The sequence below is a fragment of the Gossypium arboreum genome, chromosome 5 (assembly GCF_025698485.1).
Source record: "Gossypium arboreum isolate Shixiya-1 chromosome 5, ASM2569848v2, whole genome shotgun sequence".
NCBI lineage: Eukaryota > Viridiplantae > Streptophyta > Magnoliopsida > Malvales > Malvaceae > Gossypium > Gossypium arboreum.
This window is the reverse complement of record NC_069074.1, coordinates 47,274,293-47,301,555: the sequence shown is the minus strand read 5'-3', so window position 1 is coordinate 47,301,555 and position 27,263 is coordinate 47,274,293. Positions and strand designations below refer to the sequence as shown.

General features: G+C 34.5%; 2 protein-coding genes across 7 annotated transcripts; one reads left to right on the top strand and one right to left on the bottom strand.

Moving 5' to 3' along the window:
• The first annotated feature begins 11,076 nt into the window (after window positions 1-11,076).
• Window positions 11,077-14,719, top strand: LOC108451969 (uncharacterized). Its single transcript, XM_053028662.1, has 4 exons — window positions 11,077-11,987; window positions 12,068-13,177; window positions 13,301-13,382; window positions 14,255-14,719. Exons 2-4 carry the CDS (start codon window positions 12,342-12,344, stop codon window positions 14,462-14,464), a joined length of 1,128 nt encoding a protein of 375 aa, XP_052884622.1. The 5' UTR covers window positions 11,077-11,987; window positions 12,068-12,341; the 3' UTR covers window positions 14,465-14,719.
• A 7,262-nt stretch (window positions 14,720-21,981) lies between these two features.
• LOC108450748 (uncharacterized) lies at window positions 21,982-27,093 on the bottom strand. Of its 6 annotated transcripts, XR_008282878.1 has the most exons (6): window positions 26,374-27,093; window positions 25,162-25,593; window positions 24,648-24,951; window positions 23,025-23,222; window positions 22,830-22,928; window positions 21,982-22,182 (listed from the first exon to the last, which is right to left on the bottom strand). XR_008282878.1 is itself a non-coding variant. In XM_017748504.2 (5 exons), the coding sequence occupies exons 1-5, from the start codon at window positions 26,848-26,850 to the stop codon at window positions 22,982-22,984; spliced, it is 1,338 nt and encodes a 445-aa protein (XP_017603993.1). In that variant the 5' UTR covers window positions 26,851-27,093; the 3' UTR covers window positions 22,614-22,981. The 6 variants fall into 6 exon arrangements, 2 of the variants coding, with proteins under 2 accessions (XP_017603993.1, XP_017603992.1); XR_001866269.2 differs by having other exon boundaries at window positions 21,982-22,195; window positions 22,830-23,222; XR_001866268.2 differs by having other exon boundaries at window positions 22,830-23,222.
• Between the last annotated feature and the right edge of the window lie 170 nt (window positions 27,094-27,263).

Genomic DNA, 27,263 nt, shown 5'->3' with positions numbered 1-27,263 from the left:
TGACACAGTTAGCCAGCTGTCTGGAAAATTTTAAAATGAACTGTGCAAATAAGTGGATTAAGCCCGTTAACCCCTCATGTCCGACTCCGGCGACGGTCTCGGGTACGGGGTGTTACAGTTTTATTGGTATCAGAGCTACGGTTTAGTCGATTCTAGGACTACCGTAATGCGTTTGGGTCTAGCTATACATGCCATTTTATGTGATTATTTGATAGTGTGGTGATTTCTGACATTTGCAAATGTGTTTATTTATAGTAATGGATCCCGATCCCGACCGAGCGGTAGCTGATGATCTTGAGAGTGTAGCGCCTGCTCCCGCACTAGGGACAGCGCCGGCGGACTCTTAACCTAATGCTAGTAATCCGAATGATGAAGCTAGACAAGCTTTCTATAGCGTTATGAATGATTGGTTCAACCAATACATTCGAACTAATACGGCTGTTCCACAACCTCCATTCCCAACAAACACAACCCCCGCACCTACAATGCCTCCGATGAATCGACCAAATAAGGTCAAATAAGCCCCACTTGATAGAATCCAAAACACGGGCTACTGAATTTAAGGCTACGGATAGCGATGATCTTGAGCAAGTGAATTTTGGTTGGACAACACTATTCGGTACTCGATGAGCTATCTTGCACACCGATGAGTGCCTAAAGTGTACTATCTCCTTGCTACGTGATTCGCCTACTATTGGTGGAATACGTTGACTTCATTGTGCCTAGAGAGCAAGTAACTTGGGAGTTCTTCCAAACCGAAGTTTGAAAGAAGTATATCGGTCGAGATTCATTGACCAAAAACGAAAGGAATTTCTTGAACTCAAACAAGGTTCCATGTCGGTTACCGACTATGAAAGGAAATTTGTGAGGCTTAGCCGGTACGCACGAGAATGCATTTCCTCGGAAGCCGTAATGTGTAAACGTTTGAGGATGGGCTAAATGATGAGATAAAGTCGTATGTTGGCATTTTAGAAATCGAGAATTTGTGGTACTTGTCGGCGAGCTTGCAAAGCCGAGGAGCTCAAGATGGAGAAAAGAAAAGTGAGGTGGGAGCAAAGGAGTTCAGAAGAGGTCTTCGGGGAAGCCCTTCCCACAGTCATCGAAGAAATTTAGAGATGGCTTAGGCCGGTCGAGAGACACTTCGGGCTTATCTAGACGAGATCGCGATCGACCCCCTGTGAGTGCACGAGTCACTTCGGTCGCCAGTGGTGTTGGAAATGATCGTCGAGACAGAACGGAGTGTCAGTATTGTGGTAAATGGCACTCGGGGAGTTGTAGATTCCATGACCGCCTGTTACAAGTGCTTGGTCGATTGACCACTTCATTAAAGATTGCCCGAGGTTGTGTGAACAGAATGTAAATCAGAGTGGGAAACCGGGTGCTACCACTGCTCGAGGTAGACCATCTAGAAATACGGGCAATGCTAGTGGTGGTCAGAGAGGATCTAGGGATGCTACGACTAGATCCGAGGCTCGTGCTCAGCTAGGGCTTATGCTATACGCGCAGACGCGAGGATGCTTCCTCGCCAGATGTTATTACCGGTACTTTTACTCTCTTTGATACTAACGTGATTGCTTTGATTGACCCTGGTTCTACTCATTCTTATATATGCGAAACCTTAGCATCCAAGAAGACTTTACCTATTGAGTCTCATCGAGTTCGTAATTCGGTGTCAAATCCTTGGGTCATTACGTGCTTGTCAACAAAGTGTGTAAGAAATGTCCCTAGTACTTGAGGTTCCTTTTCCGCGGACTTGATGTTGTTGCTGTTTGTTAATTTGATGTTATCCTCGGTTTAGATTGGTTGACCGTGCATGATGCGGTTGTGAATTGCAAAAGCAAGACTATTGATTTGAGATGCGCAAATAACGAGATAATCCGAGTTGAGTCTACGGACTTAAAGGGTTGCCCGGTGTAATATCGCAATGTTGGCCCGAAATATGTAAGAAAGGGTGTGAAGCATACCTTGCGTATGTACTTGATGACAAGGAATTGGAAAAGAAACCCGAATCATGCGGTGGTTTGTGAATACCGGATGTTTTCTCGAAGAATTACCGGGTTTACCACTGTTCGGGAAGTAGAGTTTGGTATTGAGCTTGTACAGGACTACGCCAATTTCGATAGCTCCGTATCGTATGGCACCAACCGAGTTAAAAGAATTGAAAGCTCGATTGCAAGAGTTGATGATAGAGGTTTCGCCGACCAAGTTTCTCACCTTGGGTGCACCAAGATTGTTTGTGAAAAGAAGGACGGAACCATGAGGTTGTGCATTGACTATCGTCAATTTGAATAAAGTGACGATAAAGAATAAATATCCGTTACAGCGTATTGATGATTTGTTTGATCAACTAAAGGGAGCCTCGGTGTTTTCAAAGATAGATTTGAGATCGGGTTATTACGATTCATAATTCGAGATTCGGATATACCCAAAACTACTTTCGAGCGAGATACGGCCACTACGAGTTCTTAGTGATGCCGTTTGGGCTCACTAATGCCCCGCAGATTTATGGATTTGATGAATCGGATCTTGCATGATATTTAGACCGGTTCGTAGTTGTGTTCATTGACGACATCTTGGTCTATTCAAGAGATGAGACCGAACATCTTGAGCACCGAGATTAGTGTTGCAAATTTTACGGATAAGCGGTTATATGCTAAGTTTAGTAAGTGTGAGTTCGGTTAGAGAGGTTAGCTTCTTGGGTCACGTGGTATCCGTGACGGTATTCGAGTTGACCCGAGCAAAATTTCAGCCATACTTAACTGGAAGCCTCGAGAAATATTATTGAGGTTCGAGCTTTTTGGGACTTGCGGTTACTACCGACGGTTTGTAAAAGGTTTCTCGATGATAGCCACACCCATGACGGCTACTTCAAAAAGATGTTAAGTTCGAATGGATGAAAAATGTCGAAAAGTTTTGATAAACTAAAACTTATTTGACTGAAGCTCAATTTTAGTGCGGCCCGAATCGGGCAAAGAGTTTGTCATCTATAGTGATGCCTCCCTACTTGGGCTAGGTTGCGTATTGATGCAAGAAGGTCGAGTTGTGGCCTATCGTCGAGACAATTAAAGCCACATGAGAAAAATTATCCGACCCATGATCTCGAATTAGTCGCCATCGTATTCGCCTTGAAAATATGGCGACATTACTTATTTGGTGAGAAGTGCCATGTATTTTCGGATCACAAAGTCTCAAATATTTGATGACTCAAAGAGACTTGAATCTGCGACAAAGGCGTTAGCTTGAGTTGTTGAAAGATTATGAGCTGGTCACCGATTATCACCGGAAAGGCTAATGTGGTTGCGGACGCTGAAGCGAAATCATCATTTACTTTCTGAGCGATGAATGTACACTTGTGCGTTTCTACCCGACAATGTGTTAGTAGCCAATTAAAGGCCAAACCATTATTGATTCATCAAATTCGTGAAGCTCGAAAGTCGACGATGAGTTGGTTGCAAGACGGTGAATGTGTTCGAATGTGGAATCGGAGTTTCAAATTGATGATGACGATTGTTTGAGGTACAGAAATCGGTTGTGTGTTCCAAGAAATTCAGAACTCATTTCGATGATTCTAAACGAAGCTCATTGTAGCCGAATGTCAATTCACCCGGGGAGTACAAAAATGTACCACGACCTAAGACGTTAGTTTTGGTGGCATGGTATGAAACGAGACATTTCCGATTTTGTTTCGAAGTGTTTAATATGTCAGCAAGTGAAGGCGGAACATCAAGTGCCTATGGGTTTGCTCCAACCGATCATGATACCTGAATGGAAATGGGATCGAGTAACGATGGATTTTATCCGGGCCGCCAAATTTCGGCAAGTAAGAAAGATGCGATTTGGGTCGTTGTTGATAGATTGACTAAGTCACTCACTTTATCCCGTCGACGCACGGATTTTTCAATGGATAAATTAGCTGAATTGTATGTTTCTCGATTGTGAGATTACACGGGTACCTATTTCTATCGTGTGGGATAGAGATCCGAGATTCACCTCACGATTTTGGAAGAAATTGCAAGAAGCTTTGGGTACCAAGCTGCATTTTAGCACCGCTTTTCATCCACAAACAGATGGTCAATCCGAGCGGATAATTCAGATACTTGAGGATATGTTGAGATGTTGCATCCTCGAGTTTAGTGGTTCATGGGAACGATATTTACCTTTGATTGAATTCGCTTACAACAATAGTTTTCAATCAAGTATTAAGATGGCACCTTACAAGGCTTTATACGGGCGTAAATGTCGTACGCCATTGTTTTGGACCGAACTCGGTGAAAGTAAAATTTTCGGAGTGGACTTGATTAAAGATGCTGAACAGAAAGTAAAAATAATTCGTGAGAGTCTGAAGGCAGCATCAGATCGTCAGAAGTCGTACGCGGATTTAAAACGAAGAGATATTGAGTATCAGGTGGGAGACAAAGTGTTCCTTAGGGTATCGCCTTGGAAAAAGATACTCAGATTTGGCCATAAGGGCAAATTGAGTCCGAGATTCATCGGGCCATATGAAATATCCGAACGAGTCAGTCCAGTTGCGTATCGATTGATTTTGCCCCCTGAACTTGAAAAGATTCACGATGTCTTTCATGTTTCGATGCTTGACGTTATAGATCGATCCATCGCATAATTAGTCCATCGAGGTCGAAATTCAAGCCAATATGAGTTATGAAGAAGAACTGATTCGTATCCTAGCACGTGAAGTGAAAGAGTTGCGAAACAAAAGGGTTCCGCTAGTGAAAGTGTTATGGCTCAAACACGGAATGGAAGAAGCCACTTGGGAGACCGAGAACTCTATGAAAGAACGATACCCAAACCTATTTACCGGTAAGATTTTCGGGGACGAAAATTTCTTAAGTGGGGGAAAGTTGTGACATCCCTAAAGTGACCCTAGTCGGAAAGTGGTTTCGGGACCGCTAAACCGAGGCACCAAAATATTTGAATGTGATAATTATTGTCTAGAATATGTAAATATGAATGTGTGAAAGTTTCAAGCTTCGATTTAGTCGATTGCATGTGAATTCAGTTAGTAGGACTTATGTGTGATACTTTGAAATGTGATAGGGTAACCTATAAGGATCTAATAGTGCATGTAATAAAAGGGGGACTTGCATGTCAAATTTCCCCCTAATTAGTAGTGGCTGCCACGCTATGAGTGGAAACATGTCACAAACATGTTATGTTAGTGATGTATGGTAGGAAAAATAAAATAAGAAGTATGGGTAATAAAGAAATGGAAAAAAAAAAAGGAAAGAATGTGTGTGAGTGTTTCTCCCCCCCCTATTGCCGTGAGTGAAGGAAAGAGAAAAAAATTTGTTCATCCTTTTTCATTTCTTTTGGCCGAAAATTCTAAGGAAGAGGGGAGGAGTTCTTGCTTCATGTTTGGTTTGGAAGAGAATTAGGAGGAGGTTCGGCCATACTTGTATCTAGATTAAGGTATGTTTGATGTTGTGTCATGAGATTCATACATGTCTTTAGTTGCTAGCTTGAGTTCTAATTAGCCCATGGTTCAAATCTTTGCTATGTCATGGGGATGATATTCGGCCAAGGTGGATTTTGTGTTAATGCCATTGCATGCTAAATGTGAAGCTTGTTAATGATACATGTGATGGTGGATTGACGACTCTTGGATTTTCTTTTTAGCATTTTTGAGTGAGACATTAAGTTCTTTGTTTAACCATGACCAAAATTGGAATGGTATGGTGTTGTGATGTATTCGGCCATGGTATATTAATATGTATGATTTATGCTTATTGCATGGTAGGTAAGATTTGTGTTTTGGATTTATGTTTATGTTTGGTTATAATCAACTTAGTAATTCGGCCCTTGCACATATATATATATATATATATGTTTGCACATGATGTATTGGTATGACATATACAATATATCAAGGTATATATTTACACATGATGGTGTTTCGGTTATGGAGTAAATGATGGATACGTATTGAGTTATAATATGTAATGCATTAGTTAGCCATTTGTGTGTGGTATTGAGTATATAATTGGCCTCAACATAGACATGCATATTCGGCCACATGAATGAGTACATAGGTTGATGTGTTTGTTCGGCCATAGGTAAGCATATTGAAGGCTTATTCTTGACTTAGAAAATTCGGCTAAGGAGAATATTAACTAATGTGTTGAGTTTGATTCACGATTCCGTACATATGTGACTTTAATGTCTAATGAATATATATGGGCTAAGTACCTTGAGTTCCTCTTTTCGATGCTCAAATGATTAAATCAATTTATTTGTTAAATTAAGCTCAAGAGCAAAGAGGAACTAAATCCGATAAAGGGAAGGAAAAAGTGGTCGAATAGCCATCGGAATCGTTCGACAACATCCGAGGTAAGTTCTTGAGTAATAGAACTTAGATTATGCTTTGATTAGATCATGTTTTAAGCAAATTAAAATCATGCTTTTTGTGTGTGGCTATTGAGCCGAAATTTGCAAGTGTGAAAAGTGCCTTGTGTTTGAGTTTTGCTAATGAAAATGAAATACGAATGTGTAATGATTTATTGATAAATGTGCATGGTTATTCGAATGATGTCCGGGCTAAGTCCCGAAGGCTTTGTGCTAAGTGACTATATCCGGACTAAGATCCGAAGGCATTTGTGCGAGTTACTAAATCCGGGTTAAGTCCCGAAGGCATTTGTGCGAGTTACTAAATCCGGGTTAAGTCCCGAAGGCATTTGTGCGAGTTACTATAACCGGGCCATGTCCCGAAGGCATTTGAACGAGTAGTTATATCCGGTTAAACTCCGAAGGTACGTGATTAGGGAATGAATGAACTTGCTGTAAAAATTTCAGTTAATACGCTTGTGAAATCCCAACAATGAGGTATGTTTTGTATGTGCTTTGAATTAGTTGAGCCCTTACAAATAAGTATTCGCTCAGTTGATAAATGAGCTACCGGCCTTTGGCTAAGTTGATCTTTGTGTATGAATATAAGGGTTGGTAATGTGAAGTAAGTATGATATTGAGAATTTGTGCATGTGAAATTATCTGTTTGGCTACATAAATGCTATACTTTGGTTGTGTCTAAATTTATGACTCAAACTTACTAAGCATTAAATGCTTACTCCGTTTCTTTGATTCTTTGTTTTATAGATTTTGGTTCTTCAGCTATCGGACTCGGGATTTTGAAGTCGAAGTCTCCCACACTATCAAAGCTCCTTTTGGTATACTTTTGGTTGAATTTTGAAATGGCATGTATAGGATTACCCTTTTGTTGTAGGTCATGTACCTTTCGGTTTTATGTAAATTTGGATAGCCATGCGAAAATGGCTTAAGTATACTTTGGGCATGGTATTATAATCATTGTATGTTGTTCATTAAGAGGTATGGAAATGTTTGGAAACGATTAGCCATTGGGACGGTTAATCATGATCATATTTTGTGCTATTTATGCTAAAGGGCTAGTTGAATCATGGAAACTATGAAATAGGTAAAGCCTACCTTAAAGACAGATGCTGACAGCTGCAGTGATGTGGATATGAAAAATCACTAAAAATAGTAGGAATGGAATTAAATAGTGAATAAATTATGTAAACGAACCTTGACGAGTCTATTTTCATAAGGAAGTAACGAAACGATCATATGAACAGTATGTTAAGAGATATTTAAGTTTTCGTGAGACAGGGCCAGAACGGTTTCTGGAGTCCCTATTCCAACTTTAGAAATTCATTATAAATTGAACAGAGATAATTAGAAGTCATTCCATATATGTACAGATTCCTTTTCGAGTCTAGTTTCTGTAGAAACAAACAGAATCAGTATTGAAGCCCTGTACAGGGAGATATCCAAGTCGTAATGCGCAAAGGTCAGTGTAGTCGCACCCTGTAACAGGGGAGATTTTAACTAATAAACTGTACTAATTGGCCTGACCAAAAATTCTAGAAAAAAATTTGTAGATGCATATATGAGTCTAGTTTCAGGGAAAAATTACGAAATTGATTTTCGAGTTGTGGAACTCAAGATATTATTTTTAAGGTGACAGTGACACAGTTAGCCAGCTGTCTGGAAAATTTTAAAATGAACTGTGCAAATAAGTGGATTAAGCCCGTTAACCCCTCGTGTCCGACTCCGGCGGCGGTCTCGGGTACGGGGTGTTACAATATGAACTTGAATGATTCTTGAGTATGTTTTATGGATACCTTGTTAGGAGGTGTATTGGAGTTTTTTGGGGATGTTTAAAACTTGAATTTTTGGTCCGCTACTCCAATGTTTCGGTACCTTGCTTCTAGGTATCAAAATAACTAAGTCAATTGCTCAATTTTAGCTCCAGGGGTCCAAGGTATTAGTACTTAGCTCAATTTTTTTGGAACAATTGAGACAATGAACAAAAATGTATAGTACCAAGGAGATGGATCATAACAACTCCCCAGTGGTACCAATACAAATATGGCAGATTGGTCATTACGCTATTTGGGGTTGTTTTGACTTTCAAGGGCTTGTTTTAGGTCTTGAACACCTTCAATAACTCTTGAACCACTTCTAAATTATTTTAAATTGTTTCTAAAGTCTTTAAATTGGCCTAAACTTGATTTGGTGATTTTATAAAAATGTTTTAATGTTTAAAATCTTAAATAATTCTGAGATTCTTGCTATGTACATGCTTCAGTAGAATCTCCTATCTATAGTGGATATAAGGAAGAGTGAGGGGTGTTATAAAGGGATAGTTATATTTTTGAAAATGTCTAAGTGGTTTAGAAGGAGCTTTCTAAAAATGTAAATTTCTCTTAAATTTTTTATATAAAAAATGGAGAAATTGTTAGCTTTTATGTCCCGAGATTTTTATACAACAAAATTTAAGATAAATTTTAATTATTTATTTTCTAAGTTATTTAGTGATCAAACATTTCCAAAGTCTTGCAAATACTCAAAAACATGTCCTAAGTGTGTTTCATCTTTAACCAAATGTTTTTGAGTTGTTCCTAAAGTGTTTTCAAGTGTTTTTAATTTTTACAAGGCAAGTTAGAAGACAAGTCTTGAGACTAAGGTTCTAGATCTCAAGACTGAGCAAGTTAGTAGCCTCAAACTCTCCGGTCGAGTATTCAGATTTAGCTAGTAAGTCTTGAGACTTGCCCTCCAATTTCCAAGACTTAGGCTAGAAGTCTCAAGACTTGGCCTCCTAATAGTTATATAATAACTATTTTTCAATTAAGTCTTGATAGCCCTTGGTAAGTCTAAAAAACCTAGGTTGTAGAGTCACTTTTTCCACTCAAATCCAATGCTTGCAATTACCCCAACAACCATAAATGTCCACAAATTCATTTTTGGTATAAATACAAGTAAAAAAATACATCAAGACACAAGAAAATAACATCCAAACTTAAAAGAACAAGAGAAAAATCTTCAAATCTTTATTTTTTCATTTCTCTTGTAAATATTCTTTAAAAACTTAGTGTCAAATTTTTTACCATCCATATATATTTGTTTAGAGATCAAAACTTTGAACACCCCCTTCTTAGAGGTTGTTATTTTTTTGTCTCCATTTCACCATAAAACCTAGAGGGAAATGTTCTATCTAAGATTTTGAAAAGACATAATTGTAAATGTTATAATTGTCCTCAAAGGTATCAATTTTAGTAGTGAATTGAGAAATTCATAATAGTGAAAAGCTAAGGTAGTGGATATAGGCAACTAGAGTTGAACCATTGTAAATAATTTTTTTGCAAGCTTTTTTTTTTTTTTTAGAAAAGTTTGTAAAAAAATTTTAAATACCAATTCACCCCTCTTGGTACTTTTGGATCTAACATGTTTCATTGCCAATGTGACAATGTTAGGTAAGCAAAAATTCAAAAATTTTAAAAATAATTTAAAAATTTTAAGTTAAGAAAACCATTTGTCTAGGTTCGTTTTTATGTAGTTTTTAAAATTATATTTTTTAATTTGTGAAATATTATTATAAATTATAAAATTTTAAATAAAATTTTAAAAATATATTTATTAAAAATATTTTAAAAATAAAGTCTGTAATAAATTTGGACAAATGATTGCTCAAATTCAAATGAGATTGGACAACCATGTGTAGATTCATTATGGATGATTTTAATCATAAAAAGCTGTTGAATATTAAAATTATTTAAAATGTAATAATTTTTTATTTTTTATTTTCTAGGTTATTTTATTAATTTTTATTTAATAATTATTTAAAAGTCTTAAATATAAAAATATTAAAATTACATCTAAAATGAACCTAAACAAGGTTCATTCTAAGCTTAAAATTTCTAAAAAAACATATTTTGAATTTTTTTTGAATTTTTGCTAACATGATAGTCGTCAGCAACCATAGCTGAAGTGGACCACCATGTCAACAATAGAATGGCCGACTTAGTAGTCATTAATAGCAACATTAGTGATGTATCATTCAAAGAAAAAAATGATGGTTAAAAGGCTTAATTAATGCAATTTAGAAGTTCGAGGACTTAATTGTATATATTTTCTTTAATTGATTTTTTCGCTAAAATTCAAGGGCCTTTTTTATCTCTTAAACCTTTATTTTTTATTAATGCTTGTCACATTTCATAATATGAATCTGCCATGTGCCATAGTATTATTAGTTAACAGTAGCATATCATCACTTTCTAGTGGTGCTATAACGTAAGTACTAAATTATGTGACGGATTTCAAGTTCAAGTATCAATTAAGTTAAAATAAAGTTGGGTAACAATTAATGTTGTTTAAATTAGATCGGGCTGACCAATCAGACTAGGAATTATTTCAAAAAGAGGGGTTAGACTAGTTGACTTGTAAATCGCTCGGAACCAAGTTAAAAAAAATTGATTGAATCAATTTTTATGTTTAATATTTTTTATGAATTTTAAATAATTTATTTAATTAAATTAAACAAATCAACAACTAGGTACAAGTGATCAAGAAGCAAATTATATATTAACTCTAATAATTAAAATATTAAATATTATCATTAAACAATCTAAAAATTAACTATAATTTCGAATTCAATAAAACAAACATGACTTAGAAAAATTAGATTTTGTCACACTAAAATATATTTTTAAAATTTAATATTATAGAATACATGTTGAACTCAACAAAATACTTAAATATAAATATTAGATTAGATTAAAAAAGATGAAGAAGAAGAAGAAGGCAGAAACATCCGGTAGATTTATAAACAAGTGTAGTTGCAATGCAATCGAGATTTTCATGTGACAAATGCTCCCTCAATCCACTTGCCGCCCATCATCTAACACCACATTCTTTCACTAACATAGTAACCGTTGAATGGGTAACCATATTTCAAGAACAATAAACCTTTCTCTCTTGGAAGTCAGTAATTTATTCATATTCGATTCCCAAGATTCCCATTGTTAGTGCAAGGCAAAAAGAGTTTAGAATTTCCATTTCTTTTATGCCATTAGTTACTTTGCCAAGCATCTGCCAAACTGCCTTTCGTTTGGTTTTTGCCCTTTTTGGTTCCTTCAGTTTTAGGTTTAAATAGTTTATCATTGTCATTTTAAATGTTAATTGTTACCACATTTGTAGTCATGCAAATGGTTGAAGTTTCCAACCATGCAATGTTTTATTTAATATTGAATGGATCTCAAATTCTGAAACTCCTCTCTTTTTTTTTTTAACTTATCTCTGACAATGGTGTCACTAATATCTCTATTTTATTTGTTTATTGGGTTTTGTGAAATCATTATACTTTTCATTGGCAGCACCACTGCTTTAACAGATAGCTTTTAGGTGTTTTTGATTTATGGGGTGATTTATAAAAACTGGTGATTAGTTAGTTTAATGGATAAATCCCACATGGGTGATGGGACCCTTTTTGTTGCCTTGATTTTTGTGAACCCAAGTTTCAGATATTTCAATGGTTCCTGTTGAAAAACATTATTTGGTTCTCTTTTCTGTTTGCTCTTAATACTATTCTGCGATTTGTGCTTTAATTGTTTGTAAAAATTACTCAGAGAAGTTTTCTTTTGGTAATAACTAGAGCTTTTGCAGACTTCTTCAATAAGGTTAGCTTTTAATAGCATCAAGATTCTTAAATTTTTGAATCCGAATTTAATCTCATTGATTTATGCACATTTTTTTGAAGTGACATCTAATAGATTTGAAGTTCGAATCGGTGGAGAAGATTTTGCAGACTTCTTCACTTAAGGTTTGCAAACTACAAGTCTTTGGTAGTTAGCTTTTAGTAGCTTCAAGATTCTCAAAGTTTTGAACTCGGATTTAATCTGGTGGATTTATGTAAACCCTCTTAAAAGTAACAGCCAACAGATTTGGGGTTTGAATCCTCGCATCTTTACGGTTTTGGCCTTTGTGTAAACAAATTGTCATAGTTCCTATAGAAGCTTTTTGTTCATTAGAAAATGAGATCAACTGAAGATAAAGGATACTATGAGATTTCAAGCAGCAGTGGCATTAGTTTTGAGTTTCATAAAGGGAATGGGGCTACCAATCGTGGTTCTCATCATCGAACAGGTGGCTTTGGCAAACCAACACCTTCAAAATGGGATGATGCGCAGAAATGGCTGGTGGGGCTGTCAAGAGGTAGAAACAAGGGCCAACCCGAAACCACACCTCGAAACTCCAATGCTGATGACCGAAGATTGATAGCACCTGTTCCACAAAAAGAACAAGATTGTTCAAGCAGTGAAGGTGAAGGTTCAGCAGCAGAAGAAACAAATGGATCGGCAATGGCTGCCACTGCTGTTGCAGCAGTGCCATCTGAATACCAAGATGAAACAAAACAGGTGGATTGCGATGAGTCAATTTGGCGAATCAATTACAAGCCTGCAAATCAGAACTCAACATTAGTTGTTAGATCAGTATGTGTGAGAGATATGGGGACTGAGATGACCCCTGCTGCAAGCCAAGAGCCATCAAGAACGGCAACACCGATACGAGCCATGAGTCCTTCAGCAAGGAATCCTACTCCTATCACTTCGGGATCTTCCACACCGGTCCGTTGCCGCTATGGTCAAGCCTGTGCTGAGAGCCATCAAGCAGGTACAACAACATCAACTGATGCCAAGGGTGAACATGAAACTAATGGAGCTGCCAGGGGAAATGGATCAAATGGACTGCATGAACAAGAACCCAGGATACATGAAAACAATAATTCAGATCAAGTTAGCAAGCAAAATACACTAGAAACTCGAGCAATGGCTTGGGATGAGGCTGAACGTGCCAAATATATGGCAAGGTGATGTGTAATTAGTTTTAAGAATTGTGATTTCTATAGGATTAGATGTTAATAATAATAATAATAATAATGTGTGTGTGTGTTTAACTCTAGCTGATCTGATTAGCATGTCTTGCATTGTAGGTATAAGCGTGAAGAAGTGAAGATACAGGCCTGGGAAAATCATGAGAAGAGAAAGGCAGAAATGGAGATGAAGAAAATGGAGGTAAGAGATTAGCTAGATCCATATGACCAACGTAGCTCCGAATCTTTATTTTCAGTGCAATACTCATGTTTGGCGCTTGTATCGAAAGCATAATTGGAATATGGGTTTGGGAATAAAATCCTCTAGAAAACCTCCAAATATATGAAAACTTAGAAAAAAATTTAAGCATAATTATATCAAACACTCACACCAGAGTCTGAGTGGCATGGTGAATTTTACATAAACTGAATCACTTTGAAGGCATGGCAAGTCATTCTTAGTATTGAGTCATATCTTTCCCTGTTATGCCTGCTATGTATTAAGCATTTATAACAGCAATTACTCAATGCCAGAAAATTTTCCATTTCTTAGTGTTGGTTGAATATGAACCTAGCTTTTTAAACAAGCACAAGAGAATGTTATAATGCAGAGCCAAACCCAAAGACCCTTTAGATAATTTTACGGTTCCACTAGTCTGCATAAAGTGTATGTTTCTATTTATCCAATCAGTATATGTTACCGGAACTCTTCATTTTCTTAAGATATCTATGTTTGACAAATATTGAAACATGGGTATAAAGATATGATATTGTGCATATATGTAAAAACTTGGAAAAAATTTGAATACACTCAAGTAGGATATATACTTGTGTCCTATGTTACTCGGACTTGGGTGCAAGCGTCCGATACGTGTATGTAATTGGTACAAGCATGTTCAATATTTCTACAATTTTCTATTCTCTACTCATTTCCAAATAAGTGTCCGATAAAGATATTTCAAGAAAAATGAAGAACAGGAGTGATATAACTTTTACTCGACACTCGTTCTCGACTCCCAAGCACACAATAGTATTCCATCTCATCTTTACCTATACTGTTATGTTGATGTATAGGTGAATGCTGAGAGATTGAAAGCACGTGCAAAAGAAAAGTGTGCATACAAACTAGCGGCAACAAGGAGAATAGCTGAAGAGAAGCGAGCAAATGCAGAATCAAAACTAAATGAAAAGGCAATGAGGACTTCAGAAAGGAGGGATTACATAAGGAGAACCGGTCACTTGCCTTCTTCTTTCTCTTTCAAGTTGCCTCCCCGTTGTTGGTAGCCAAATCTCACTTACTTCAATACTTGTTCTGCCACTTCTTTTAAATATATATAATGTGTTTTTGTATTACTTGGATTCAAATGTGAGTATATTCGGAATACATATGACTTTTTTATTTTTTATAATTTTTCATGTAATCAAAGATCGTTGAAAGTTTATGTCCTCGTCTATGAAAAAAGTGAACTGTTAACCTGCAACATGATAAATGTAAAAGTTTGAGTTACATATTTGGACCAAGGGTTTGCTTTTTAGAAAGTTGTCAATTATTAATTACACTTATTTAAAATAAGATTTTTTATATTAAAATATTTTAATATATAATTTTTTATTCGAATTTCATTGCAAGTAAATAATTGAAGTATCCAATCACATTTCTCAATTACCTAGTGGATTAAATTTTGTCATTATTCTTTCTACTTTGCAAAATTTATAGATTTGTCTATACTTTGAATTTTTTAATCCTTCAAATTTTAAAATTTACCAAATGATAACTGCTATACTATTTCTAAAATATGATGTGGCAACATATCATCATATGTGTAATACCATGTTAACTTGTTTCCATATATTACTCACTAAAAGTCTAGTTAATGGATTAACGACTATCATTTGCATCAAGATTGAAATTTAAAAATTCGATAAGTATAAGGACATAGAATGATTCAATTGGAGAATGTAGCTCAAATCTACAACTGTACGCATAGTACAGGAATAGTAATTGAATTTAACCAAACAGATGTAGCTATTACTATTTGGGTGAGGATTAAAATTCAAAAATTACAAGAACTAAAATTGATCAAATTAAAGTATATGGACTAAATCTATAACATTTATAAAGTATAGAACTAATAGTAGATTTAACTTTTTAAAGCGTAATGTTAATATTCATTTTTATAATAATTAAAAGGTATTGTCAAGCATTACTCTAGTACTCGTATGGTCAGTGAAATAATTATGAATATTGATTTACAAAGAAAGATCAGTTGTTTGGATTTTTTTCATCTTCAAGTAATTCTATATAAAGATGATTTTTTTTTCACATGATGGCTTTTTAAAGGAAAGTACACATGGTTATTGGTGCTTTCAAGATAGAAGGTCGAATAAGTTGATTATCAAAAATCATAGTTGAAGCTCTTTTCTTAGAAAAATCCTTTGTAGAAATTTTATACATTTTGATAGAAATCAAGGAGCTGAATGAGACAAATTTTACAATATTTTATTTTTTTTCCTTTCTTTAGGATTGAGTCAGTCAATCCTTGATTATAAGCATTCTTCAACTCTTTCTCTGTAAAGCTTTATGTGTTGTGAGTTATATATACTGTAGCTCTTCTATTGTTGAACATATATAGAAATTCTTTTATAATTGTGTTAATTTATATTGTATCAGGGCCTCCTACAATTTCTTTTGGATTGAAGTAGACATAATTATTATTTTTGTTTAACGTTTTCGTGTAAGCTTCTTCCTTATACCATGGTCACTATATCTGATTCTAAAAAGGGTGACAGTGGTTCTTATGAAAAAAACAACCCTACAACTATTTTCACAATACAAAAAAATTCGCTAATCACCCCATATCGCTTTGATGGAACCTACTATATTGAATGGTCCCTAAATGCCCAGAACAAGATTCGAGGAAGAAAGCATTGGGGTTTTATTTTAGGCACATCCCTTACTAGTAATAGTAATTGGATAATTGATTTAGATGCAACAAATCATATGACTTGTGATAGATAAAAATTCAGTCAAATATCTAATTGTTCTATGAATACTGTCACTAATGCTAATGGAGTTTCTTCTCCAATTGTTAGTATTGGTACTGTCCCATTATCTCTTTCTTTTGATATAAAAAATATTTTATTTGTGCCATCATTAAATTGTAACTTTCTTTCAGTACAAAAATTAACCAAATATCATAATATTTCTTGTATTTTTTCCTACTCATTGTATTTTTCAGGACCTTCACACCAATGTGAAGATTGGTAGTGGTAGAGAAATGGGAGGATTGTATAAACTGAAATATGGTTTTCAATGTTTTAGCAAAGGGCAATCTTATGTGGTACACGAGAATTCAGTTGACAAGAAAAAAGAACAAATCTAGTTATGGCATAAACGTTTGGGACATCTATCTTTCTTTTATTTGAAAAGATTATTTCCTTCATTATTTGTTGGTTTTAGTGTTTCAGATATTGCTTGTAAAACTTGTGCCCTTGCAAAAGGTCATCGTGCTCACTTTCCTTTCAGTGAAAATAAAACAAGTATGTCATTTTCCTTGGTTCACTCCGATGTTTGGGGGCAACACCCTCTTCAACTCTTAATGGAATGAAATGGTATATTTCCTTTGTTGATGACTGCACTAAGATGACTTGGATTTATCAAATGAAAAAGAAAAGTGATGTAAGTTCTATTGTTCGCCTTTTTCGTCAGATTTAGATCAAATAATGAAGAGGAATATTTGAACCAAGAACTAAAGTAATTTATGGGCTCTGTTGGTATGATTCATCAAACGACATGCCCTTATTCATCGCAGCAAAACAGCATTGCAGAACGGAAAAATAGACAGCTCTTGGAGGTCACCCAATACTTTTTAATTGAAGGACATGTTCTATCTTACTTATAAGGTGAAGCTTTAATTTCTAAAATTTACGTAATTAATTGTACTCTTCAAGTACTCTTGATTATTGACGACCACTAGATGTATTGTCTGACCATTGCAGTCTTCCACCTGTTGTTCATCTACCTCCCAAAATTTTCAGATGTGTTGTTTATGTTCATTTGTATCCTCATCAAAGAAATAAGTTTGAATCTCAAGTTGTAAAATAAATTTTTGTGGGATATGGAAATTATTAAAAGGGGTATAAATGCTACGATCCTTCCTCTAAGAGGCTTTATGTCATTATAGATGTTGTCTTCCATGAAAATAAGTTTTTCTACTCTACGGATTCTTCACTTCAAGGGGAGAAACATAATGAAGTGATTAATCTTGATGATGTAGCACAAGAATTTCTCTCATTGCATGAAAAAAGTATTGATAAAAATACTACATTGAGAGCACAACCACATATTCCAGAAATAGCAAAGAGAGATGATGAAAATATTGACCTGGAAAGTGCAAAGAGAGGTGATGAAAATGAAAACACTGAGTTGGGTGGACGTGATTAATTATAAGATGATCTTCTCACAGATAGTATTGATCCTTCTATACCACCAAACCGACCATGTCAATCTTCACCTGAGGTAACTTCTGAATATCATATTCTAACTCGTGCTAACTGTGGTATACCTACTGCTTGATGAACCTTATATTAAAGCCAAAACAAAATACCTCATTACTAATAATGTGTCTTGTCATAGTTTATCAAATTCATATGCATATTATGTATTGCAATTATCATCTATATCTATTCCCAGTAAATTACAAGAAGCCTTAGGAGACACAAGGTGAACCCAAGCTATGGTAGAAGAAATGGCAACACTTAAAAAAAATGCTACTTAGGACCTAGTGCCTCTTCCCGATGGAAAAAGAACAGTGGGGTGTAGATAGATATTTATTGTTAAACATAAAGTAGATGAAACGGTTGAAATTTTCAAAGCACAATTAGTTGAAAAAAGATATACACAGTCTTATGGAGTCGATTATCAAGAAACTTTTACACTTGTTGCCAAGCTTGATACAGTAAGAGTATTGTTATCCTTGGTTGCTAATCAAGATTAGTCTCTTCTTCTGTTTGATGTCAAGAATGCATTTCTTCATGGAGATCTCTTTGAAGAAGTTTACATGGATTCTCTTATTGGAATTGAAAAGTACTCAAAGACTACAATGGTGTGCAAACTAAAAAAGATGTTGTACGGATTGAAGCAATCTCCAAGGGCATGGTTTGGTAGATTTACAAAATCCATGAAGTTTTTTGGGAACAAGCAAAGTAATGTTGATCATACATTGTTTTTTAAATATAGACAAGGAAAGGTGACCGCATTGATTATCTACGTGGATGATATCGTGCTAACAGGTGATGATTTGGATGAGATAGAAAATCCCCAAAAATATTTAGCTTTTGAGTTTGAAATGAAAAGGTTGGGTAATTTGAAGTATTTTCTTGGTATTGAAGTAGCTAGATCAGAGAATGATATTTCCCTATCTCAAAGAAAATATATTCTTGATTTGTTAGCTAAGACAGGAATGCTTAGTTGTAAACCTGTGACTACTCCCATTGAGCAAAATCATAAGTTATATTACTGTTTAGGTAAATCACCAACTGACAAAGCAAGATATCAAAAACTTGTGGGAAAATTGATTTATTTATTTCACACTAGACTTGATATTGCTTATGCAGTAAGTGTGGTCAGTCAATTTATGCATGATTCTCGAAAGTCACATATGGAGGCTGTTGAACACATATTGAAGAATTTAAAAGATGTTCCAAGAAAATGGATAATTTTTAAGAAACATGATTATCTGAGAATAGAGGGTTATAGTAATTCATATTGGGCAGGATCAACTGATGATAGAAAGTCTACTTCAGGTTATTTCACTTTCGTTGGAGAAACCTTGTAACTTGGAGAAGTAAGAAACAACCAATCGTTGCAAGGTCAAGTGCAGAGGCAAAATGCAGAGGCATGGTTTTTAGAGTATGTGAATTGTTGTGGTTAAAGAAATTGCTTGAAGAATTAGACATTAATCCTCAAGGTTCAATGAACTTATATTGTAATAATACTTCAGTGATTGAGATTACTCGCAACCCAGTTCAACATGATCGTACAAAGCACATACAAGTTGATAAACACTTTATAAAAGAAAAACTTGAAGCTGGAACCATTCCATTGCCCTTTGTAAAGTCTTAAAATCAACTCAAGCACTTCTACTAGCCCCCCAAGAGCTATATCGGTGGCACTTGGGATCTATGCTGACATACTTACCAAGGTTGTTTCTAGAAAAGCTTTTGATAAAACTTTATGCAAGTTAGACATGAGTGATATCCATGCTGACACTTATCGGTAGGTTGATTGAGACAAATTTGATAGGATTTTATTTCTTTCTTTCTTTAGGATTAAGTCAATCCTTGATTATTTGAAGATATTTTATTTATTTCTTTATTTAGGATTGAGTCAATCCTTGATTATAGGGGTTCTTCAACTCTTTCCCTGTAAAGCTTCATGTGTCGTAGGTTATATATACTTGTAACTCTTCTATTGTTGAATATATACAAAAATCCTTTCATTTTGGCTTAGGATAAGACATTGCCTTTTACCTACAATAATTTATGCAACGCTTTTACCTTATTTTCCAATAATTACTATTATCATTATCTAAATTTTTTACGTACAAAATTCAACCAACGTGACAAATGCAAACCATACTTTCAAAAAAAATCATTAAAGATTTATAATATATTTTCGAGTAAAATTCTTAAGTGGAAAAAAAGAGAGAAGTTTAGAAAATCATGGCTAATTAAACATATTAAGGCTTAGTTTAGATTAGCGGTGTGTTTACCTCCGGTGAGGTTAAAAACAATGGTGGCGGTGAGATTGGATACTGTAGTAGTGAGATTAGATACTATAGCGGTGTGATTAGAAACAGCAGTAGAATGTGTATTTGGATTCAAACGCAACTGTAGCAGTGATGTTAGAATAGAAAATGACTTTGAAGGACATCAGATTAGAATTGATATATATCAAAAGTTTTTTAAATTATTTTACTTTTATAAAATTATTAAAATATGTGAATTTATAAATTCATTTAATAAAATATTAAAATGTATCTTTTGATATTTTATTTATTATCCTATAAATTATCTTATTTGTATTTATTTAAATAATAGTTATAACATTAAAACACCTCAATTTTTATTTACTTATTATCCTATAAATTATAATTTTTATTAATTATTATATAATATAAGTATTTATCCAACCTAATCTAGAGATAACTTGCTTGGGCTTTTCAACTTTAGACATTAGAAGGGAAAGAAGGTAAAAAAAAAAGAAAAGAAAGAGCCATGGGTAAAATTAGAAAAAAAAGGGATGTGTTGAGCACATTGCAGCAAAAATTATCAGTGAGCAAGTGGAGGTGTAACACAGTGAGAATTAGTCCACTGGGCAACTGGAGGTGTTATCCAAACACCTCATCAGTGAGATTAAACTAAAAAAGTGGTTCAAACACATTGAAATGGAGCTAACTGATCATCCAAAGAAAGCCTAAGTTTTATTATTGGAGGTTAAGTTGCCATCTTACAACTAAAGCTTCTCCTAATGTAGAGGATAAGAGAAGAAACACCACAAACATAGTTCAAAAGATATTTTACGTACACAAAATAATCTTCCTAACACAAAGCATAAAGTTAGAAGATATATTTTTACATGCAAAAAAAACCAAAATAAAGTAAAATTCAAATTATAGTGCGTTACCATCCATATCATCATTTAATGTGATGTTCAGTTGTTTAAATTTCCATTCCTATTTTCCTTTACAACCATAAATTTAGTCATGAATTTCTTGAGGGCTAAGATCTATTTCCATTTATATTCCTATTGTTCACAGGTATCTTATCACATTTTTAGAATTATGGTATTAAAAATAATTTTGAGACCATACTTTTGAGTTGAGAACACTTTCTTGGTATTACTTTATTATATATATCATTGACTCCTGATACAGTTCAGATGTCTAAGGATAATAATCTCATGGCATTTCTATGTCTAAAGTGGAATATACCTCATAAAGAATTGTGCATTTGAATTGACGTTGATATCTTGGGAATTATTTGTATTCATAGTCTAAATGAGAGATATTTATTAAGAAAATGTTGTTGATTCATACTAAGGGAAAAGTGTCTAATTGAATGAAGTTTACATGTGGCATAAAACACATGGTTTATAGAGGATCATCACAATTCTTGTAAACTTTAGGATTTTTGTTTGCTTTTATTATGAATCATCTATAAGTGATCCTAGAAGAGCGGACTTTGGAGCTCTCATTAAGAATTATTTTGGTGGGTGGATAATTGGAGCTTATCAACATATTCAAAAAGTCACTAGTGTTGAGGTAGTATGGGCATTGAGAGATGGGCTTTCAATGGCTAGGTATATGGACATTACTACTCTTGAAGTAGTAGTGGACATTACTACCATTATTCAATTTATGTCTATTGATAAAGTTTATTTATTTATCCCCTTTGATTGATGAGTGCAGGATACTCATCCACAATATGACATTTAGGTCACAAAAGCATGTATTTCAAGAAGGCAACAAGTGTACAAATGTTTTAGTCTGATTTGAGAGTAACTTTAACCCAATTCATCTATTATATCAATTTGAAATTTATTTTAATTATGCAGAACTCTTTCTAGTTGTTTAAATTCTCTATTAACTAGTATCATGTATCTAATAATACTTTAATTTTGATTTAATGATATTTAATTTCTTTATTGAGAAAAAACCCAAAGACTTTATACTTGATTTTAAGAGTAGATGAAGTTTGAATTGATTCAAATATGAAATTAGATACCAAAATAAATCAAATTTTAAATATGGAATTAAAGGATTAAATAAAGAAAACAAAGAGAGAAAATGAGTGGCCAAAATTAGAGAATTGGTAAATAAAATTAAGGATTAAAGAAATAAATCAAGTAGGAAATTGAAGGATATAAATTGTTGTCTTTCCAACCTTCCAACCAACGGTGTAATTAGGAAACTCGAACTTGGACGACACCTGCCAACCGCCTAGATCATAGAACTATAATTAAAAAAAAAAAAAAAACCTTAAAATAATTGTTTTTAAAAATAAAACATGAGAAGTAGACAAATAATTAGGGATGAGCATGTCCGATATTTACAAATTCTATAAAATATAAAGTTACAAATTTGCTTTGAAATTCAAATTTGTTTATTATCTACTTTAAATTTGATTAATTATTATTTGAATTGAAATTAATTAAATTATTCGTTGTATATACAAATCCATTAAAATTCACATTTAGTAGGTCTAAAACATCTTTACAATAAAATAAATTTTGAAAAAATAAACGCGAATATCCTAATTAACAAAAGTAACATGGATTCAAATATGGGATATCTAGAGATTACTATTTACATCCTTGAATAATAATTAAAATATAAAAAATTTATCTAAATCAGAAAAAATAAGTCAAATATTTGCAAATTTTGAATTTTCATCATTTCCATGCTATAAATAATGGATATAATTTTATTTGCAATATCCTCAGTAATATTACCTTAATAAATTTATATTGCTTATTTTAGAGTTTGGTGGTTGTGCACTTTCCTTACTGAATCAGTATAGAGGTAGATATAAATACAATGGAAGTACAACAAATTAATGTAATTGAAAGTTTAGGAATTTGCCTTACTTCCGAATGTCGCAGTCTTCAAACCTTCCAAAACCTTCAGCCAACAGCCTTATCATCGCAAAACCTTGGCTAACTCCGTTATAGCTGCTTCAGCCATTTCTAACAATTTACCAATCGCAGCGGTTGTCGAGTCATTTCAACAATGCTATGATCTAAGAACAATCAATCGGTCTGTAAATCTGAAAAAAAAAAAACCTCATTTTGAAGGTGTGATCTCTGGAAAAAACTGATTTGATGATCGGAGATTTTATCATGCAGAATTGAAGACTACGGTTTGTCCAAGTACGAAGGTCACCAGTGTAAGTTCAAGGAAAAATATTGTGTTGATAAGTCCGCGATCAACCGTCCATCCAAATATAGTAATGCCCCCAGGGTTGGCTTGCAAATACATCACTGCATCACACAAAGAGCCACTTGCATCAATATACCCAAGCATTAAACACCAAAAGCAATGATTAGAAAACCAAACTGAATCAATTGGTCAAACCGATTGAGCCAGATATCAACTTATGTCCGGTTCAATATAATAAATCAACTAGGTTAAATCTTGAATCGGTTTAGATGTCACCTTTTAAAGATGAATACACAAAACAACTAGGTTACTTCATGGGTTAATAAGAATTTTTTTTAATCTCTAAATTATATGGAAAAAGTTGTATGGATGCTATCTTCAAGGTCGCAGTCCTAAAAGAGAAACAAGCTAGACTTTTTATTCTCAATGCTGCTCTAGGCTATTCAACAATGACCCTACGATCAAAGCATTTATGTCAACCAACGAGAAAGATCAATAAAAAAAAAAAGGACAAGATAACCAACCAAAAAAAAAGGGTTTTATAGTTGAAAGAACAGGTTTTTTTACTGTGCCTAGTGATACACTATAGGTGATCTAGTTGTCATTTCAAAAGTATGAACATGCTTGTAAACTAAATATCTCCAGCCCTCTTCTTCAAGCAACTATGTTGAAAAATGCTATAAATTATAGATGCAAAGCAAGTATATATCCATTTACTAGGTCAAATTTGATGTTATTCAAGTTCGGGTGTATATGTCTAATGTGGGTATGTGTCCAAGACAGTTATGTTCAAAACTTCAAAATTTTAGAACTTTTTTATCAAGAGGATCCTCGAAAGGTAATATTCTATTTCTAATTATGTGTCAGATACAGGTGTCTAACATGGGTGCTTTTGGAAAAATGAAGAGTTGGAGCAACATTGGTCAAAAGGATGAAGTAAGAATATCTGGGACAATAAGAAAAATAGAACAAAATAAAGTTGATATAAACCATCCATATTCTATTGATTAATATTGGATGGAGTATAGGATCTAGAAGCTGCAATTAAACATATCTTAGAGATTTTATGAGCACCCTTAATAGCTACATAATTCTGCATGATCCAAACAATATTTTAGTTATGTCTAGGAGAGTCGTATTATACCTTCATATCATCACAAAGTATGCCGTTAAAAACAGTCCAGCAAGTATGGCCTATGTTACTTGGACTCAAGTTGTTGGACATGGGTGTATATCTGAAACAAGTATGTTCAGCATTTTCCAAGATTTTCACATATTTGGAAAGTACTTGAAGGATCATGTCTTATACCCGAGTTTATATATCCAGACACAAGTGTCAAACAAGGATACTTCAGAAAAATTAAGAGGTGGAGCAACATAGAGTGCAGCCACTGGTGTGTGTTTTAATCGAGGTTTTTTATGATGCTAGTAGAGGGTTCACATTTTGGCTTGATTAAAAGTAAGGTCCTAAATCTTTGCATGAGAAATAAACAGAATTAGCCATAGAAACAAGATAAATTGCTTACTAAAAGCTTGTCTTCTGTGATATGAAGACATATAAGAAGCCAACTGTGTGGTTGTAGGCATGGTAATGTAATCCATCGAATCCAGATCACTTTCCGAAAAAGTAATATCTAGCAAGTTTGATTGACTTAAAGGTTCCATGCTTCCTAAACTGTTTGAATGTCTCAGGCAAGCATCAGTAGATGTACATGTCGCCAATGCATGCCATCTACATGCAAAAGATGCAATTCCTTGAGCTCTATGAGAAATTCTGGTGGCTGCATGCAAGCAAAGAATGATCCCAACTACCTGAACAATCGCGGAGATCTAGAGAAAGGCAAGAAAAAGAACAGACAAATGATGCAATTAAATGAAAGCATTAAATGGTTAAACTCTGAAGAAAATATGCCATGAAATTAAGAAAATTTCTGGAAAGTTAACATTTAAATTAGCAACTTCTGTTTTTTCATTCAGGAGATAAGTAAAGGTTATGGACTGAACAATTGAACTACAGGGAAATAAGTATTCACAACTTACTGCAAAATCACCGCCATTGCTCAAGTTAATCATTCCACTATAAACTGTTGTCTGGAAAAGAGTCACAACTTGGCTAACCGTGACAACCAAGAACTGTAAAAGAAGAAAAATCCGGAACCTATGGCTTATCTTGGAGAGATGATACCGCAGTCGAATGTGCTCCTCTATAAATACCATAACATCAGATTCCCTTTCCAAGAGTTTCGCATAATCATCAAAGTGAATGAATTGCAAGTTGCAGAGTAAATGAAACAAGATGCTGGCGGATAGGCTAATCGTACTAACATAAGTCCAGGACAAAGTCAAAGGTACTGAAATAGCAACAGATATCCACCGTGAATCGTGTTGCACATATAAAATTCGAATAACCTCACGCACAGTCTTCAAAATAAAGCATGGAAGCAACCACCATATCAGCAGGCGCATAGAAGCCTGTACAAAAGTAAACCCAGATCAAGAAACAGTGATATACAAAGGAAAGTTTTTCAAGTGCATCGTAGTTTCATTATTATTACCAATATGGCTGGTGCTAAAACTACTAGAAAATTCAGACTGTGCTGCTTCAACTGTTCATTCTGACGGAAATACCTGTATTCAATACATTTCGACATATATATAGGGATAGGACCCCAAGAACCCACCAAATACATGAAAAACTGAACTCAAACTCATCCAAATCCGAATAACATAGTATTCAAATTTCTTGTTTTGTTGAATAACATAGGATTCATTATTATTACCAATATGGCTGGTGCTAAAACTACTAGAAAATTCAGACTGTGCTGCTTCAACTGTTCATTCTGACTGAAATAACTGTATTCAACACATTTCGACATATATATACGGATAGGCAAGAACCTACCAAATACATGAAAAACTGAACACAGACTCACCCAAATCCGAATAACATAGGATTCAGATTTCTTATTTTGTTGAATGATCTAATTAAACCGAAATGTTATTACTAAAATACTTAGTAATTTCCAAATCTATAAAACAAGCAAAAGTCGAAGTCAGAGATCATTGGCTAGGATTAATCTTTCTATTTTAGTAACAGTGACCAATCCAGCAACATGAATCCAATATTTAACATTAAATTATAAACCAAAGATCAGAACATTGAATGCGTTAATCATATGATAAAGCAAGGTATAAATACTAACTAATCGATTTTAACACCACAAGTTTTCGAAGAAACGAGAGAAGCTTTACCGCAATCTGCTTAACATAGAGATCGGTAAAGCGAACCATTTGACCACCGTATCGATCAACGAACAGAAACCTACGGATGCCGTACTTTCGGAGATTAAACGAAATGCAAAACAAAGAAACGGCCGCCAAACAAGCCTGAGAAGCCACGATACCGACCTCGAAATTCTTAATCTGGTACATCTCACAACCGTCGCAATCAGAAAGTTCCAGCGCTAAAACCGGGACCAAAACCCCGACCACCGTGAACGCCGCCCAAGATAAAGAAAAACTCAGCAAAGACGACTGGTTGAAACCAAGGCAGGTCAAAAACCTCTCCAAATATTCCAACGAATCATCGAGACGGTTACTCGTTCGGATCTCTTGCTGCCGCTGGTGGAGGGCTCCAACGGCGTCGTTTTGAAGGTTTGAACTGAGCAAAGGGATTTGCGCGGGAGGCGGTTGCTCTTCATCTGATCGTAACTGAGTATTATCACCCATAAAAAGAAATGGAAAAAGATTTTCAAAAATTTCACTCAATCAGCTCTAAATTTTTAAAAAAAATAATAGAAATATATTTCGCTGTTTCTTAAGACCGTTGATAGAAAAAAAAGCAGTGAAGGACGAATTTTTGGAGTGTGTCGGAGGTTATCCCTTGATGGTTGAAACTTTTTTTAAATTTTTTTTAATTATATGGTGAGGAGAGTAATTATTGAGCGAAGTCGTTTTTATTGAAATTTAATAACGGTTAGCTTATGATCATGTGATTTCAGCCGTAGATATAGTGAGATCTCTGGCCAATTAGCGTGTGATTATGATCAAGATCTTTATGGTGAGTTATTGCTGATAATCAAGGCGTCAGATTAGTGGAAGTGGGACCGGACTTTATTACTTGGAATTTGTACTCTCTTATT